At 37.7% G+C, this 18,107-nt stretch overlaps 1 protein-coding gene across 8 annotated transcripts in view; it reads left to right on the top strand.

The window, feature by feature from the left end:
- LOC122042832 (phospholipase SGR2-like) overlaps positions 1-18,107 on the top strand; it is a 90,973-nt gene that overhangs the window by 31,435 nt on the left and 41,431 nt on the right. For all 8 annotated transcript variants that reach the window (XR_006129366.1, XR_006129365.1, XR_006129367.1 and 5 more), the window contains exons 11-21: positions 9,233-9,298; positions 9,403-9,793; positions 9,874-10,001; positions 10,151-10,262; positions 10,371-10,477; positions 10,646-10,718; positions 13,423-13,525; positions 13,713-13,806; positions 13,902-13,964; positions 14,111-14,159; positions 14,254-14,354. Coding sequence is in view for 1 of the 8 variants with exons in the window: in XM_042603156.1 (XP_042459090.1) it covers positions 9,233-9,298; positions 9,403-9,793; positions 9,874-10,001; positions 10,151-10,262; positions 10,371-10,477; positions 10,646-10,718; positions 13,423-13,525; positions 13,713-13,806; positions 13,902-13,964; positions 14,111-14,159; positions 14,254-14,354 (1,287 nt within the window). In the remaining 7 variants the exon portion in view is untranslated. The remainder of the gene's footprint in view (positions 1-9,232; positions 9,299-9,402; positions 9,794-9,873; positions 10,002-10,150; positions 10,263-10,370; positions 10,478-10,645; positions 10,719-13,422; positions 13,526-13,712; positions 13,807-13,901; positions 13,965-14,110; positions 14,160-14,253; positions 14,355-18,107) is intronic.

Genomic DNA, 18,107 nt, shown 5'->3' with positions numbered 1-18,107 from the left:
CTAGAAGTCCTTTTTTTGGTAAGGTTTCCCGGACCCTTTCTAAGTCGGATTCCCAAATCCATCACATAAATACATACAGATCACATTATTAAACAAAATATTTTTATTTTTCATGCATAGAAAGTCATTACTAAATAATGAATAAGATAGTTCACTTAACATGCTAAAACAACCAATTAAACTTTCGTGCATCACACCTTGCTAACAATTATGATAATAAAGTTCACGGTGCTGATATACGGAAAGTAAGTAAAAATAAAAACTATTGCTTTAAGGACCCTGCCCATGCTTCCAATCCATCCCTTTTCGGACACAAAAGCTACCCAGCACAACCCCCGAAATCTGCCTAGCACAACCCCCTTCCTTCCTCATGAAATCTGCCCAGCATAGAGCACAACCCCCTTCCTTCCCCAACGAAATCTGCCCAATATCTCCAGCCCCTCACAAAATCTACCCAGCATCCCCAGGGGGGTTGAATAGCCCCTGCACAAATACAAAACAAAACCCTTCTCGAACTTAAAGGAACACTTGCATAAAATAAAATAAAGAAATAAACTAAAAGACGAGGCTCCCAGATTTTACTTAGTTACGACCAGGGAGGTTGTTAATTCAAGGAAGTGAATCGCACTAAGTATCTCCTTCAGGCGTCTCCGCCTCTTATAGCAGTGAACGCACAAAAAGATGAAGCTAAACTAACAAAGTGAAGCGCACAAGTGTTGGAACTCAAATTACAGCTTCTGGACCAAGGCTGTATTTATAGCCTTGGTCGGGGCGCCTGGAAGCGTTCCAGGCGCCTGGAGTGGGATAGAAATCTATCCCCGACGCAACGGTCAACGTCCACGTCGATGGTGATAGAATTTGGGTTCCGGGCCTGGACCCTCAAAGTCAACCTCGTTGACTTTTTCTATCCGAGCCCTCTGCTTCGGTGCTGCTCGCCTCGGTCCGAGTCTTCCGCTTCGGCTCCGCTCGCTTGGGTGATTTCGGCCATCCGGAATAGGGCTTACCCGAACCCAACTTCCGGCTTTCTCGAGCAACCTTCCGCTCCGGCTTCTCGTCCCTCGGAACCCAATATAGGTTCCAGTCAACTGGATTAATTAAATATTTTTTAGGAACATATTTCTTTGAAATTTTCCTAATTTGTCTTTTGTGATATTTAAAATATCAGTTCAAATTATATCTTCTAAAACTTTTACTATATGTACATGTATGATTTGCCAAGTTTTTTTATTTCTTTTTTGTAAATTGTCATTTTCTAGGAAGGGGAGTCTTGGCGCAATGGTAAAGTTGTTGTCATGTGACCAAAAGGTCACGGGTTCGAATCCGGGAAACAGTCTCTTGCAAAAAGCAGGGTAAGACTGCGTACAATGGATCCTTCCCCGGGACCCCGCATGGCGGGAGCTTCGTGCACCGGGATGTCCTTTTTTTTTTGTAAATTGTCATTTTCTAGCTTTAATTTATCAAAATTTTCTAATGGACAAGATTTTGCTAGAATTACTTTTAATTCTTTAATTTCTTTTTCTAATTTACAACAATCTTTAGATAATAATTTTACGAATTTAAACATTTTATCGGGAGGAAGAGATCGTACCTGACTTACCTTGTCGATCTCGTTATCCGTGGCTCCCCCTGAATTTCTTCCGATGTCGCTCCCCCTTCATCGATGCTCTCGATGCTCATTTCGGAAGAGCTTTCTTCGCATTCGTCTTGATGACTTGCCATCAACGCAAGTTCGGAGAAAGCCTCAACTTCCTATTCAGACGACGTTTCGTCCCACGTCGCCTTTAAAGTCTTGTACTTGTTCGTTTGGACAGACTTCTTTCCTTTGTCCTTATCCTTATTCCTTAGCTTAGGGCGTCCTTAACGTGCCCTTCTTTATTGCAGTGGTAGCATCTGATTGTCCTTTTCTTTCTACCTTACGGATGATTAGTTTTTCTTGATCTAAATAATTTTTTAAAACGTCTTACCATCATAACCATTTCTTCGTCGTCGAGAGAGGATTTCGACTCATGTTCGTCTCTCGTTGCCTTGAAGGCGATGTTGTGTTTCGGCTTCTTCGTACCTGCACATCTTGATTCATGCTCTTCAAAAGTTGAAAATAATTCTTCTAAGGTAATAGATTCTAAGTCCTTAGAGATATAAAAGACATCTATTAGTGATGCCCATTTGTATTTCTAGGGAAGACATTAAGAGCGTACCTTAGCGAATCTCAGTTGCTTACCTTTTCTCCGAGATTCGACAGTCCGGTGATGAGCTCCTTAATCCTTGAGTGAAGTTGTGCAATCGTTTCATCTTCTTCAAATCGTAGATTGGTGAGCTGGTTGCCAAGTAAGTCTTATCTCGCGAGCTTGGCTTCAGACGTCCTTTCGTGTAGCTCAAGGAAGAAATGAACTAAAAGACGAGGCTTACAAATTTTACTTGGTTACAACCGGGGAGGTTGTTAATCCAAGGAAGTGAATCGCACTAAGTATCTCCTTCAGGCGGAGAAGCCTCTTACAACAGTGAACGCACAAAAAGATGAAGCTAAATTAACAAAGTGAAGCGCACAAGTGTTGGAACTCAAATTGCTTGTTGTTGTTGAGCTTCTGAACCAATGCTGTATTTATAGCCTTGGTCAGGGCGCCTAGAAGCGTTCCAGGCCGCCTGGAGTGGGATAGAAATCTATCCCCGACGCAATGGTCAACGTCCACGTCGATGGTGATAAAATTTGGGTTCTGGGCGCCCGAACTTTTTCTGTCCAGGCCCTCTGCTCCAATGCTGCTCGCCTCGGTCCGGGTCTTCCGCTCCGGTTCCGCTCGCCTGAGTGATTTCGACCATCCGGAATAGGGTTCACCCGAACCCAACTTCCGGCCTTCTCGAGCAACCTTCCGCTCCGGCTTCTCGTCCCTCGAAAACGCCGCGCGTCTCCTTCTCGTCTGCCCGCGTACTGTTCCGCAGCACCTCGTCCCTCAGACGCTCTGAGCCTGTCGGCTCTCTCCCGTGCCGTCCTTCTCGCTAGCTGTGTCTTTTGCTTGACTTCCTGTGCTCCTAAGCTCCTGCACACTTAGACACAAGGTTAAACATAACAGGACCTAACTTAACTTGTTTGATCACATCAAAATAACCTTGGGGTACCAACACCTTCTTGCCCCCTTCTTCCCTCACGAAATCTGCCCAGCATCTTCAGCCGCCTGTCCTCCTCCCTGCTCTTTGACCAACCCTCTTCCACTGAAAATTCCAGCGTCCCGATTTCCCATCAAGAAGTTGATAAAACATTATCAAAGCATCGTAATGGTTGGGAATCAAATCCATGAACTATCAAATCCGGAAATAAAACGTGCAAAATACATCAAAATATCATAATAAAATCCATAGGTGCAGTAAATTCAAAATCAACAAATGAGAACTTTCCTTGGTGCTTTACGTATCGGAGATCACCCACGAGATGTAGGAAAAGACGACCTTAAGCGTTTGGACAAAAGTTCTTCCTCTATCTCTTCCAAAGTTGCTAGGTTTTGGATGGGGGGGTGTGGGGAGGCCAACAACTTAAAGGATGAGGAGAGGGGAAAAAATAAAACTTGTATTTAAAAGGGTAAGTCGAGTCGGATTGCTAGCAAATCAGGTCGGGTTCGTTAACTTATTAATACATTAATTACTTTAACCCTTTAGTATTAAACTATAACATAAATCTTGGTTTGTTTAAGTAAACTATTTTTTTTAATTCTACAACCTCTTTTTAAGTGTCTGTAGTTTAATTATAATTATAGTTCTTTGTGATTATTATTATTTTACATCACATATATTCCAAAATTGTATCATTTTAATCAAAGACCGAAAATCTGAAACGGCTTGAGATTTTAAATCTCGGAATATGATTCAATAAAATTTGATTTGATAAATATATAATGCTGTAGTTTTAATTTTCTAAGTAAATTGGTATCAAAGGAATAATATCATAAAAGTTCATCGCAGCATGCCAAGAATGCCAAGTGTTACTATAATACGAGACCAAAATAGTATCATTTGAGTTCGGAATTGAAACTTCAATGTGAAATATATTTTAAACCTCGCTTTCAATATATAACTAACTTTTATTCTTTATTTCCTCTTTTTCTTCATGTCTTTATTCCCTCCACCTATAATTCTCCATTAATACCATGCATTGATAGTCAAGTAGATGCCTAAAGATCTAAATACATGAAGCTGCACACCCCGGTATATCCTCTCAACATCTAACTGTCCCTTACAAAAAAAAAAACTACGGTTACGTGCTCTCCATACAGTGCATCACTGATGACAAGGGCAAGTGACAGACCTTTGTCAATGTCTTACTCCCATGGTAGTGTTGGCCAAAAACTCTAAGCATCTGGTGATATGAAGACATCTCTGGGCGCATAGAGAGTCAATCTCAAATCCTCCGCCATATATAGCTTTGCAATAGGGGCACTGGAAGAACAAATGCTCCTGTGTCTCAAGCGTCTGCCTATAAAAAGTGCGGAGTCGAATCCTCTTGATAATCCTGCCTATCTCTAGTAGGAAGTGTTCGCAGTGCTAGCATCTAGAAAGTGACTGTATGATTTGGCCGCAGATAAGTCTTCCACACCATTCAGGCTCACGACATCCCGGGACTAGGCCATTTAAAGAAGTCATACGCCTGGGCTACCCCTCTATCCTGTGTAAACCAATTTGCTAGTCTTTGTCTGACAATCTCTGTCTGCCCGTCTTAGGTGATCCTGCAACCTCTGGAATGAGATCTCATATCTGCAACAAATGCTTGATTATTGGAGAATTTGAATGGGTTGCTTGCCAGGTCCAAAGATTTCTATGACTCAAGTAGGTGTGATGAACTCACTTGATCTAGAGTGTGTCCTCGTAAATCTACCATAGAACCTTGGCCACAAGAGCCAAGTTCCAAGCTCGCAAATCCTTGAATCCCAGGCCTCCCTCGTCCTTAGGCCACACATATCTGCCCAAGACAACCAGGGGGTGGTGCCTGGATGCCCATATAAAAGATCGATAGATACTGTAAATGTGATTGATGATGCCCTACGGTATCGGTAGAATGGACTAAGATGATGAGTTGCGCCTTGCTGGCATAAGACAGGGTCCTCTTCGGCTAAACATTGATTCGTCTGATCACTGAGTCAAGTAGGGGGAATAGTCAGAGATGTGGAGACGCTCAGCAGCAAGTGGTATCCAAAGGTATCGGAAGGGCATAGCACCCTCCTAAAAACCTGTGATGGAAAGAAGCTGCCTGCGTGTCTGCTCATCCACTCTAGTTACGTAGATGTTCAACTTCAATCTGTTAATTGAAGTTCTGCCGCTGCCCCAAAATCACTCAAACAAGTGGTCAGTGTGCCTATTGATACTACATCACCATGGCTGAAAAGTAGAATATCATCAGCATAGGCCAGGTGGGTAGTCTGAGGTGGTTACATTGTGGGTGGAAGCTGAATCCGAACCTAAATGTGCACTGCTGCAGCTGCCCTAAAGATCTTAATACAAATGCCAAACAAATAGGGCAATAAAGGGTCTCCCTGTCTCAATTCTCAGGTCCCTTTAAAGTGACTAAAAGTTTCACCATTAATGGCTAGTGAGGAGGTAGTGGTCACATACTTCATGATCCAAGCCACAAATTTTTGGGGGAAGTTCAGGCCCACAAGAGCATCTCAAAAAAAATCCCAATGTACCGAGTCAAAGGCCTTCTAGAGGTCTATCTTCATGATGCAATGAGGGGAGATCCACTTTTTATAATACTTCTAGAAGATCTCCTTTGCTAAATGAATGTTAGCAGTGATGAGTCTTCCTTGCACAAAAGCTACGAATGACTAATGAAGGATATGACCTAGGACCCATTATGGAAGAACCCCCGAACAACATCAATAAAATCTGGTCCAATAGTCTCCCATGCTTGTTTAAATAACTTGGACCCATATCCATCTGATCCAAGCACCCTATGATCACTAATGTCGAACAACACTTTCTTTATCTCATTCCATTAATGAATCGCTTTAGCTCTTCTTCATCATGCATTAGTTCCACATAAATATTGGGATTAAGTTGTTTGTATTGCCGTATATCTCATAAATTGACTTCCTACCCCTTTGCTCAATCATGTGTCCTTTGGAAAAATTGTATAATGAGACTCTTGACTACATTTTCCTTCGAATTTTTAGTTGCGCATGTTATCTATGGTTATGCTCCTACTCTAAACACATACTTGACTTTCATCGACTACAGTGTGTACGACATGTTACTTTTGATGAGTTTCTATTCCCTTAGCAGCTTATTCAAACTCTCCTCCTCACAAGTGACACCTTTTTTATGCCACCTAGTATTGTACCGGATCCTAGATATCTGAATCTTTTGGCTAAAAATGATGCTAATACTGGAAGTGATGGTATTCTAGGTTCAGTTCCATCTCCACTTATCTTTGGGCCTCTCCTATTGATTCTTACGTTGCGCCATACGATTAAGAAAATGATCGACTTCCTTCAAATGTGCAATTCACAATCCCAACCCACTTCCTCACCCTCTTCTACAAATGACTTTGATGAAGATGCTCCTCAGCGCATACTTCATGTAAGTGACATATATGCATGATGCCCGCTAGTAGTCACCCGATATCCCTCTTCCATGAACTCTAGTGGCCTCTTCTGAACCTATTAAGCCAACATGTTTTACTCAAGCAGTTAAGGATCCAAATTGGTATGTTGCGATAGCTATGGAGTTTGATGCTATCTTTCGTAATGGAACATGAAGCTTAGTTCCTCGTACCTCCTCTATGAATATTATGGGTTCCAAATGGGTGTTACGTCTTAAGTATTATGTTGATAATTCTCTTAAAAGGTATAAGGCTCGTCTTATAGCCAAATTATTCATTAGGACCCCCCCGACCTTAGTGAAGCTTTAGATAGCTGATTACAACCCACTCATGGATTCATTGACAAGGAAGCTTAACTATTGGTCGAAGAACACTCTCTTGTACAGAAAATCTCAGCTCATTGCCTCAATCATGCAAGGGGTGGAGTGCTACTGGATGTTTATCCTCCCATTTCCATGTGGTGTCATAGACCTCATCTACAGCCTCTATAGGGAGTTTATATGGACAACCAAGCACCCTCCAATTGCATGGAAAGGATTATGTAGGCCTAAGGAAGAGGGAGGGATCGACCTAAGAGACTTGAAAACATGGAATCTTGCACTGTAAGCTAGAGTAGTATGGCAGATCCAAGAGAAGCAGGACACACTATGGATTATATGGGTACACCATACATACCTCGGTTAACTTGTGGGAGTGGCAAGCCAAATACGCAGACTCTCCATTGATAAAAACTCTCCTACAGATACGGGACAACATCTTAGCATTGATTGACACTCCAGGGATTGTAGGTAAGAGGTTAACAAAATGGTTTGGTCAGGCAAAGGGTGTTGTTAAAAGAGCTTATGATCATTTCAGAGAGGTTCAAACAAGGCAGCCTTGGGCGAGTATGTTGTGGAAAAGCTACTTATAGCCGAGAGCCGAGTCATGCATTTACACTATGGATGTTGGCACACAGAAGGCTGCCCACGCGCTGATGGAGGAGACTCAGCCGTATGTGTTTTTCAAATGTTGACCAATCAAAGTGCTATGCATGAAGATCAAATGGTGGCTTCACATGGATTAGAAGATGTCCACATATCGGAGGATGCTCAGAGTTTTCAAGCAACACTTCCATGGGACTAACAACTTGATGAAGGCTAGGTATCTTGCCATGTCGTCCATGATTCATTTGGTCTAGAGGGCAAGAAATCGTAGAATGTTTGAGGGTGTTAGTCTTGATGTTGAGTTAGTATTTAGGAAGATATAAGTACCTGTGTATGGTCATTGGACATCTACTCTGATTTGACACTCTCATACATGAGTAGCTAACCTTGGCCAACATTTTACACTTTGTGCCATCATATATGTATATGTATATGCATATGTATAGCACATGATATGCGATCATCTGATTAATAATTCATGATTAACATTATTTGATAGGGTCGTATTATAATTTTGTGAAGGGGAGCCTTGGTGTAATGGTAAAGTTGCTGCCGTGTGACCGGGAGGTCACGAGTTCGAGGCTAAAAAATAATCTCTTGCAAAGTAGGTAGGGCTATGTATAATAGATCATTCCCCGACACCTGTAGTTGCGGGAGCTTTGTGCACCAAGTTGCCTCTTTTTTCTATTATAATTTTGCATATTAGATCTTTTACATTAGTGATAAACATTAAATAGTCTGTTACTAATAGAGTTATAATAATAAAAATACACTATAATCAATAATAAAATGATCAATATCAATATTAATATTTATATTGCATTTATCACTAGATTAGTAATAATTTTGGAAATCATATTATTGTTTGACATTCTGTGCTGTATGATTCAATCGATTTAATTACTTAAGATTTTACTGAAAGGAGAGGAAGTTTTAACTTCACTATTGATTTGAAAGAAGTTATTGTGTCCTTTCTTGGTCCTTAATAGCCTCTCTCAATCAATAATGAGCAAGAGAGATGGGTGATGCATTAGGTCTAGCAAGTGACATGACGCTTCTTAAGCTTGTGGTATATCTCAAGCTTTGGAAAGGTTTAGAGACTTATGACGTGAACAAATGGGCTGCATATACTCTCTTTCTCTCCATCGCTAATATTTCTATCTAATTTGCTTACCAATTTGATTGAATTCTAATTGATTCCATCCATTTTCTAGTGTTAATTGTAGCTTTGTGAGACGCTCAAATTCTTGAGAAAGAATGGAACAACCTATGCTGATATTGATTTGGCATGGGGGATCCATATTGCTATTGGCCAATTTTGATGCAAACCGTTTGTCACTATGTCTAGCTTCCGCATGAGTCTCAAATGACATTCCATGTGTTCATCAAATGCTGACAAACTGCATCCCTAGATGCAATATTGCCATTTTGAGTAATTGCTATGGAACTTACTATTAATCAAAATGATAGAAAGTCCTAATGGGATGCAAGATACCCTCAGTTTCTGTAAATGTGATGTTATTCTGATGTTCAGCCTGTGTCACCCCCTTGCCCTTTATACTGGATAAGACATATAGTATTATGTTTCTTAAGAACATGACATATTTACCAAATTTGATTGAGAAGTAGTTGAATGTGAAAACACTAATATATCCTAAAGTGATTTAGTTGTTGTTGTTTTTTTATATACTGGAAACTATTTGACTCAAAATTTATCTGTTATTTTCAGGTGTCTAATCAGTTAAATCGATTATATTCAAAATTTCTTAAGCGAAATCCTGGTTATGACGGTAAGGTAGGTGGTGAAGTTTTCACTGAATAAGTATATACTCATACTTTTGTTTATCATCAATGCTATCTGCTTTGTGGAGCCTCAAAACTAACACAAAAATTGTGCAGGTTTCTTTGTATGGTCACTCATTAGGAAGTGTACTTTCTTATGATATCCTTTGCCATCAAGAGGATTCTTCTGCACCATGTTGTATGGACACTGTACTTGTGAAAGAGTCTAAGGTTGATGTTTCTTGTCAACCCACTGAATCTAATGTTTCCATGAAATATGAGAATAGCAGCACTAAAACAAGATCAGCCGCAGATCCATTACCCTATGAAACTTTAGAGGACAGTTTCATTTCATATCCATGTAGCACTATTAATCATGGTACTCAAGATCTTTCTATCAGTGAAGATCACATTCATGCTAAAGACATGCAGGAGGTGTTTTCAGACAATGATGATATTATGGACCCTGAAGAGGACTTTGATGATCTTGATCACCTATATTTCAAGGGTAAATATATGGTTATATGTTTTTCTAAAAAAGACTGATCAATAGGTGAAAACTCTTCTGCTGAATTTGTGTATGTGAAGGTGGGGAAAGTTCTACTGGGGTTCTGAGAACTAGTGTGGATTCAGATGCTGCTGCAGTCAGAGATGCTAGGTTTCAAACTGAAGACAAAGTTGATATGGACAGCAAAATCTTTCACCTGGAGGAAGAGGTGTTCATTCTTCTAATATGATGAACTTGATAAAAATAGCATATTTCTATTCATAATGTCTTCTAGCTGAAAGTGGAAATTCATGCCTAAATTTTGTTATTTGTCTATTCCCTTTAGTAAATGTTTTCTTTAAAAAATATGTTCAACAGGTGAAATCCCTTAGAACAAAAATTGCAGAACTAGAAAAACTCTGTCACTCAACAACTAACTGTAGGACAAACACAAGGAGTTCTGCAAGCAATGAAATTTATCATGGGAGAGGTAAACTCAACTTTTAGTTGACTTGTGAATATTACGCTCTCTCTCACTAATATTCTTCATATTATTATTATTTTTCTTTTATCTTTTACTTTTGTGATCATTGGGCAGGAAAATTAGTCAAAACTATCAATCAGTCTTTTAGAACATCCTCTGAAGAGGACAATGCTAAAAGGAGTTACACACCTCACATCAAATATACCAAGCTTATCTTTAAGGTAAATTGTATGCTTGTTTTGTCTTTCTTCTATCATATTCTGGTTAATGTGGATATTTGTTTCTCTACATGTTTGTGATTGCATTTGCACTTCCATTTGGATTGTCTATTTTTATTTGTCTTAACTTACTAATATATATCATATATTAATATTGGTCTTTTCTATTAGGTTGATACATTCTTTGCTGTCGGATCACCACTTGGCGTCTTTCTAGCCTTACGAAATGTCCGCATAGGAGTAGGTATGCGAAATATAACATAAAATGTTGCCTTGCTTCTCATGCTGGTTATTGTCCCATGCTATATTGAGATGCCACTTCAAGTTTAGTGGTTAGTGAAGTATCACTTACCTCTATTTACAGTATAGTTCCTTGAACTTAGGATTGAGTTTTCAGCCAAAGCTTATGTTGAACATTTTATACTTTTTTTTTTTGGCTTGCAGATAAGGCTTGTTTTCTTCATTATGTTGGCAACATACTCAAGCAATTGTGCCAATGCTTGAACCTCCTTTCATATGCTGATGATTGTGATTTTACATTGTTCTTTAATTCATATTTGATAAATTGGTATAAGAATTCTAGTAGTAGGATAGCCAATCATGGAAATTTTGTAGGAAAAGATTCTAGTAAAAACACTTTCCTTTCATAGCATGTAGTAATTATCTTGTGTCATCTATTAGGCTGACTGGATTGGGACCAACAGATATAAAATGAAGATTAGCCTGCCTTTTTTAGTTGTACAACAGCTGTATAACTGAGATTTTTTGTTAGATAAAATATATAAGAATTTAACAACTTGGGATACATTGTGTTTCTTCTCTTCATTCACTTAGGTATATTTATCTGTAATAAAATAAGAAAAGTGAATTGAATTTCACAATGGAATCAATGGTGGAAAGGAATTTGGGTGGAATAACTTGCCATTCAACCCTTGTTTACTTAGAGGAACAGAGGAAAGGGGTGATGACCAATTACTCCACTTGACCGCCCTACCCTGTCTTGTTCGATTGCCAAACTTGATTGATAGTAGTCCGATACATTGTTTTTCTGCCCTTGGGACCGCTGTCAGAGCAAATGGAGCAATGTGGTGTTTGCTTCAAATTCAATGTGTTTGTCTACCCGATCCTCACTGTCGACACCTTCTGCATTAGGGAGCTAGTCACCTAGAGCCTAGATGAGGTGGCAATCATGTGTCTGCAACAACACAGTGGAGGAGGCTTTCTCAGAAATGAGTTTGGAGGGCCCCGCCACTTCAAGATGCAACTTGATCACACCCAATTGCTGTTCAAGATGGGTTCTGCTCAATTACCATTGGTGTTGTTTGAAACTAGCTCCATGAAGACATCGCCAAGCTCTGGTTACCCTGCTGCACCATTGAGGAGAGGGTATTTTTTTTTGTTTGGAATCAGTGGAATTCAATGGCTTCTTCTCAATTTTAGGTGGCAATGAAATGACCCATTTTTGTTTCCATGGAAGAAGCAACAAATTCTATCTAATTGTATTTTCCACGTGAGTAAACAGAGGAAGATGGCCTCAAAATTTATGAATTTCTGTGGAATTTATTTTATTTTGCACAAGTAAGGTGGACAGTAGTTCAGTGGTGCTTGGTTGTGGAAACCTTGAATTTCATACTTGAGCACAGGGAATGACTTTTACTCTGCTTTCTGTAAAATTATTCATCATCATATGATTTGTGAAACAATACGACACCTGCCTTTTGCTTTCTACAATTAGCTAATATATTTTGAGCATTTGGAATATTTACTATTATGAAACTGTGGTATGATCACCTAATTCTTTGTAGGTTGAATGGGTTGGTTAGCAAAGAAGCAAGGCATAGAAAAGTTGATATGGTGAAGGTGAAATGAGAATGCTGATATTAATAAGAGGTGTCACAAAAATAACATCAGAGTATTAGAATTTGTTAATTGTTAGGTGTAAACCTATGAATATGCCATAGTTACCTAAACTTATTCAATTAGGATTGAATGTTGATTCAGGTAGATTGGGAGGTATTGAAAGGAGTAAATGTAGTCTGTAGAAAACTCTAATTGACATCATCACAAGAAATCTGAGTTACGTTAATAATATGGTTTTATATAAATCCGAAGATTTATATATACCATCCCAAATACATGGATCTTGCTTTTCATTTTGCATGCTTAGACAAAAAAATAAGGATGAATATATAAAGCAATTGCAAATATTCACAATATTAGTATTTATCCTTCATACATTCTTACTCACTGTAGTTAGTGAATGATCCTTAAGAATTTAGTTTGCCTCCTGAAGCGCTTGAGGCTTAGGAGTATTATATAATGTCCCATTAATGCAATAGCTTAAAATTGTCTTAGCCTTCCGGTTTGGTGGAATTTGCACTTTTGTGCCCTCTACTGTACAAGGTCCAACTACCTAGGAGAAGTTCACTAATTGCTCTTGCATATTTTATAGGCAAATCATTTTTCACTTATTCTAGTCATTAATTTGCTTGCTTGTCCTACACTATCATGGACTTTTGTTTTCAATTGATTTTAATCTTGAAGTGCACGATTGGCTTCATGGATCTTATCCTTCAACTCTCTATGCAAGACTATACCACCAGAATTTAGATCCCTTGTACCACTTCTAAATGTTAACTAGAGTTTCATTTGGCTCCCTCTATCCCTTTCACCTACATCCCGATTGATTTTGCTTGTCGTCTAACTAATTGAACCTGGTGGTTATCTTTCAAAATCTATTGGAGCCTTTGTTACCTCACAAAACTTTACTTGTTATTTCTACTTGTGAAATCTTTGATACCATATCAGTGCTTGTGAAATCTTTGATACCATATCAGTGCTTGTGAAATCTTTGATATCATATCAGTGCTTGTGAAATCTTTGATACCATATCAGTGCATCTTTTGCTTCTTTGCCCATTAAATAAAGGCTAGATTTATTTCCTGTAGGCAGGGGGCAAGATTATTGGCAGAATGAGAAGATAACTGAAGAAATGCCTGCCTGCAGACAAATGCTGAACATTTTTCATCCTTTTGATCCTGTAGCATACAGGTCTGCCCAATACTTCCTGATGAATCTTCCCTATATTGATAGAATATTGTTGCAGTGAATGTGGTTTTTGAATATCTAATTAAGCTAGTTAATATTCTTACCAATATACCTTCTGTTTCTGCACAAATATGAACATCTATTTTGAAGTGAGAAATGTTTGATGAGTCTAGGCTGTGCTTTCATACAGAGTAGAACCATTGATCTGCAAGGAGTGCATTTGCCGGCGTCCTGTTATTATTCCTTACCATAGGGGTGGGAAGCGGTTGCATACTGGATTTCAGGCAAGATATGCTTGCTAACTCTTGACAAGGATCAAATGTTTTGGTGTGTTGTAACAATCTCTCTCAGATGTCTTATTTTCTTGATTCTCTTCTAGGAATTTGCAGAGGAAGTAGCTATGCATTCTCAAATTGTGAAGAATCAGATAAATTCTCTGAGGGTATTTGTTTACTTTAGTCTGATTATTTGAATGCACTTTTGTTCATTTTTTACTTCATTACTTGTGCAAGTACCATATATGTTAAATATCTAACCCCTTTAAGGTAGCATGCTGAGACAATTTTATTGGTATATTCCTTTAAATAGGTTAACATAGTTAGCATGTTTCAATCCCAGAACAAGGATAAGAATAAAGGTAAATGATAATGTGTTTTTGGAAATATTTTCAACATGCTTTTGACTTATAGAGTTTGCTGGAAAGGCTCTAACTAATAATTCATTCATTGTAGATACCTTAGATGCCTGCAAAGAAAATGAGAGATCATATGGTTCCATCATGATGGAAAAGCTAACTGATACTGAAGATGGCCGAGTTGATCATGCTCTCCAAGTAAGGGGAAAAATTTTCTCCATGCATATTCTCTATTTTCTATCTGCGGCTGTGTCATGCTCTACTGATATTTTTAATCTTATTTCCACTTGATCTTTATAAGCATGAATAATTTTGCATCTGAATTTCAAATTATATTATGGAACTACATTCAGCTTTCCAAGCAAAATGTTCCAGATTTTCCAATGAATCGCAAGCCAATACTATTATTATTTTATATCTTGCACCATTACTTGTTAGTGTAAGCTTATATGATTTTTCTGTGGAATCGATGTGACAATCGAAGTGGGTGAATAGCCATACACTACGACTGAAATTGACACTCTTTAACTCAAAATTAGTGTCAGTTGCACAGTGAAAACAAAATTACTACAATAAGAAAGCTAGACAATGGCAACAAGATTCTTTTACGTGGTTCGGTACCTCCAATTGTTACTTAATATTACAACTCATAAGTTAAGTCAACCTTTGAATTCCATTATATATTCTCTGGTTGGAGGTGGAGAAAACTCTTACAATTGTTTTCTTATAAGAATGAAATCAATAAGTACAAGAAGAAAAAACTTGAATCGATTATGAAGTTTGAAGGTAGAAACCTTAAAGCTTAAACAATAAACTATAAACTAAGCTAAGTGAGCAATGGATCATGTCAGTCATTTACTGACAATGAATACTTTAATAGATTCAATCTGCTCCAGCTGACTGAATTGCTTTATCACATAAGCCTACTACTGCTTGTTTCCTCTCTGCCAAATTGACTGTCTTCTTCTAGCTTCTATCAGGGATATGGTTGACTACCCAATCAACTTAACTCACCTTAATTGATAGCCTAGTTGATTCCGCTCTAAATGGAAAATTATGTCTGCAATTATAAGATATTGAGTGAACTCCCTAGTTGAATTGATACACTAGTTAATTGAATCATCAACTACAACCAACCTATGGTTGAGTTATCACCTAAATGAAAGTGTCTGAACCACCCAAAGTACATGTCATTTGACTCACAACTCACTAAGAGTTTACTCGTCAAGAGACCCCATCTCCGGAATTCCTTGTCACGAGAAACTTCGCTTCCGAGTCTTCCATTGCTAAGAGGCCTCACCTTTCAATCTTTCTTGTGCGTTGGATATTCAATCAAAATTGACCTACCAAGACTTCCAGCCATCAAGTATTTTGTGGCTCTTGACCTACCTAGACTTCCTTCCATTAAGTATTTGGTTGCTCTTGACCTACTTAGATTTCTTTGATTGTCAAGTATCCAACCAACTTTGATCCTGTCAGATTTCTTCTTTTTCACTTGTAAACTAACCTACACTTGCACACTTGACAAGTTTCATCAGTAAACACAATGTTAGTGTAACTTAAATCTTTTCCCAATAATCAAAACATTTTGTAAAATTCAACCATTTAAGATATGATTGGATCAACAATCTCCCTAACACTATTTGATCGAATTTAGCCACTTAGGATATAATTGCACCAACATTTCCCTAGTAGTCATTCATTGCACTCAAGTTATAGGCTATGCATAAAATAAACACTTGAACACTAGGACAAAGTAGCAATTAGATAACCAACAATTCACAATTCCATTGGATACTAGGTGTAGTTTTTAACTATTGTAAAGGTAGGTTGATCATAAATTACAACACTAACATAAAAATGCATGGTTTGAAATATGTTCTACTTCTAGAGCATTGCTTGACCGGGTTACCTAAAACTTCTCAAGATTACCAAATAAAGCGACAGTAAAATTTATTCCCCCACAAACTCGCACTTGGTGGGAAGGAAGATGCGCTCCATAAAAAAAGTTACTCAAAACTAGTATTTCAATAATGGTCCAAAGTATTTTATATTGGAATTTGTTTTATGATTGAAATGATAAACTTTTAGTGCTGGGTTGTGTGCTGAAAAGAGACACCAAACTAGGCTTGGATTAATTTGAATTAGTTTTAATCTCATAATCACCTTCCATTTAACTTAGTTACCTTGTTATCATCAATTGAGAAAATTGAACGACAAGCTAGTGGATGTGAATGATCATGTTTCAGCCAATGCCACCAAGATAGCAACAAAATGACATTAGCTCGTGTTAACACAATATCAGTCTTGGTCGGCTTCTAGAATATGCCATGTTGACATATCCATTGACACTTAAAACCATGATTTCATCTTTTGTTGGATCTCCTAAAGAAAATCTTTAAAACAAATAACTCAAGGAATGACTAAATTTTTTTAAAACGGTAAAGTTGGATTAGTATTTGTATGAGTCGATCTCTTTTTTTTTTTCCAAGAAAACAAGAGTTGAAAAGTTCAAAAGAATTAGAGATTCAAAGAAATTAGTTTGATTCATGGTTTAAAATATCGACCCGTTTTGGAGTTTCAGTTTATGATCAGAACAATACGGTTTCACTACTATATGATTTCAGTATTTTTTTAAATATAAAAAAGGGCAGCTCGGTGCATGAAGCTCCCGCCATGCGGGGTCCCAGGGAAGGATCCATTGTACGCAGCCTTACCTTGCTTTTTGCAAGAGGCTGTTTCCAGGATTCGACCCCGTGACCTTTTGGTCACATGGCAACAATTTTACCGTTGCGCCAATGCTCCTCTTCATTTTTTTTAAATATAGATTAATAAAAATTTAAAATTTTAATTTAAATATTACAAAAAAGAAAAAAAAAATGCAATGGGGGGCTGAATCTTGAACTTGACCAATAAATTGAAATACTTAATATGTTCTTTGTTGGATCTAGATGAAATAATTGTTTTCTCGTATAGTAAAATGAAAAGGCACAATTAATTTTTTCTTTAATTTTGTCGGCTCTCAATTGCATTAGTGTGTGTTGGTTGCGATCAGAGAAGCTAATGTGTGATGGTTGTTGCTGATGTGATGAGCTCGCATTGGTGATGTTTTGAAAACAACAAGATGGAGATGATAAAATCTTCAATGTTGTCATAAGTGCTCGTGGTAATGCAATGAGAACAAGAGAAATTTATTATGTTACATTTTTTTCTTTTTCTTACAACAATATATTTCTCTTTTTTTTCCCCTCGACGCTTTTTTTCTCTGGTTCTCAATTTTTTTTCTTCTCACTTTTCCGACTTTTTTTTAAATTTTTTTTCTTGATGTTTTTTTATTACCGTTGTTACAATAACACAATTTCCCTTTTTCTTATCGTAACATAAACTATTTTGGGGGGATTGTGAGCCATGCAATGTAAGTCGATGACCATCGATGATGCATGATGAAGATGATGATAGGACATTGGAATCCAACTAGAAAATAGATGAGTAACGATGTTGGTGAAACAAAATAAAAATAGATGTGCACAGGATGCGGTGGAGGAAACAATGTAGTGATGATAAGGAAAAATGGAAATCACAATAGAGCATAATGACTAGAAAAAAATATAAAGAAACAAATCAAGTATCAAATTGCAAAGAAGGCATGGATATAGGCGGGGTTGAAGTTTAAGGATGATGGTTAATAGAGATAATTAGTATTGAAATCGAACCACAGGTTTCAGCTGATATACCATTTGACGTAGCACTAAATTCTAACCTTTAAACCGCCCAAGAATTTAGAACAAAATTGATGGAGCAATTGAAATAACCTCATCCAAAGGAAAAATTGCACAGAGAAGTCAAATTAGAAATTGTATTAATTTAAAGATAATTGAAATACGAGATTTTGGACTTCTTTTACATAATTGACTCAATAGTAACTATGAACAATATTCTAAATAAAAGAAG

This window comes from Zingiber officinale, chromosome 2A (genome assembly GCF_018446385.1).
Source record: "Zingiber officinale cultivar Zhangliang chromosome 2A, Zo_v1.1, whole genome shotgun sequence".
NCBI classification, from domain to species: domain Eukaryota; kingdom Viridiplantae; phylum Streptophyta; class Magnoliopsida; order Zingiberales; family Zingiberaceae; genus Zingiber; species Zingiber officinale.
This window is presented reverse-complemented; position numbering and strand designations above follow the sequence as displayed.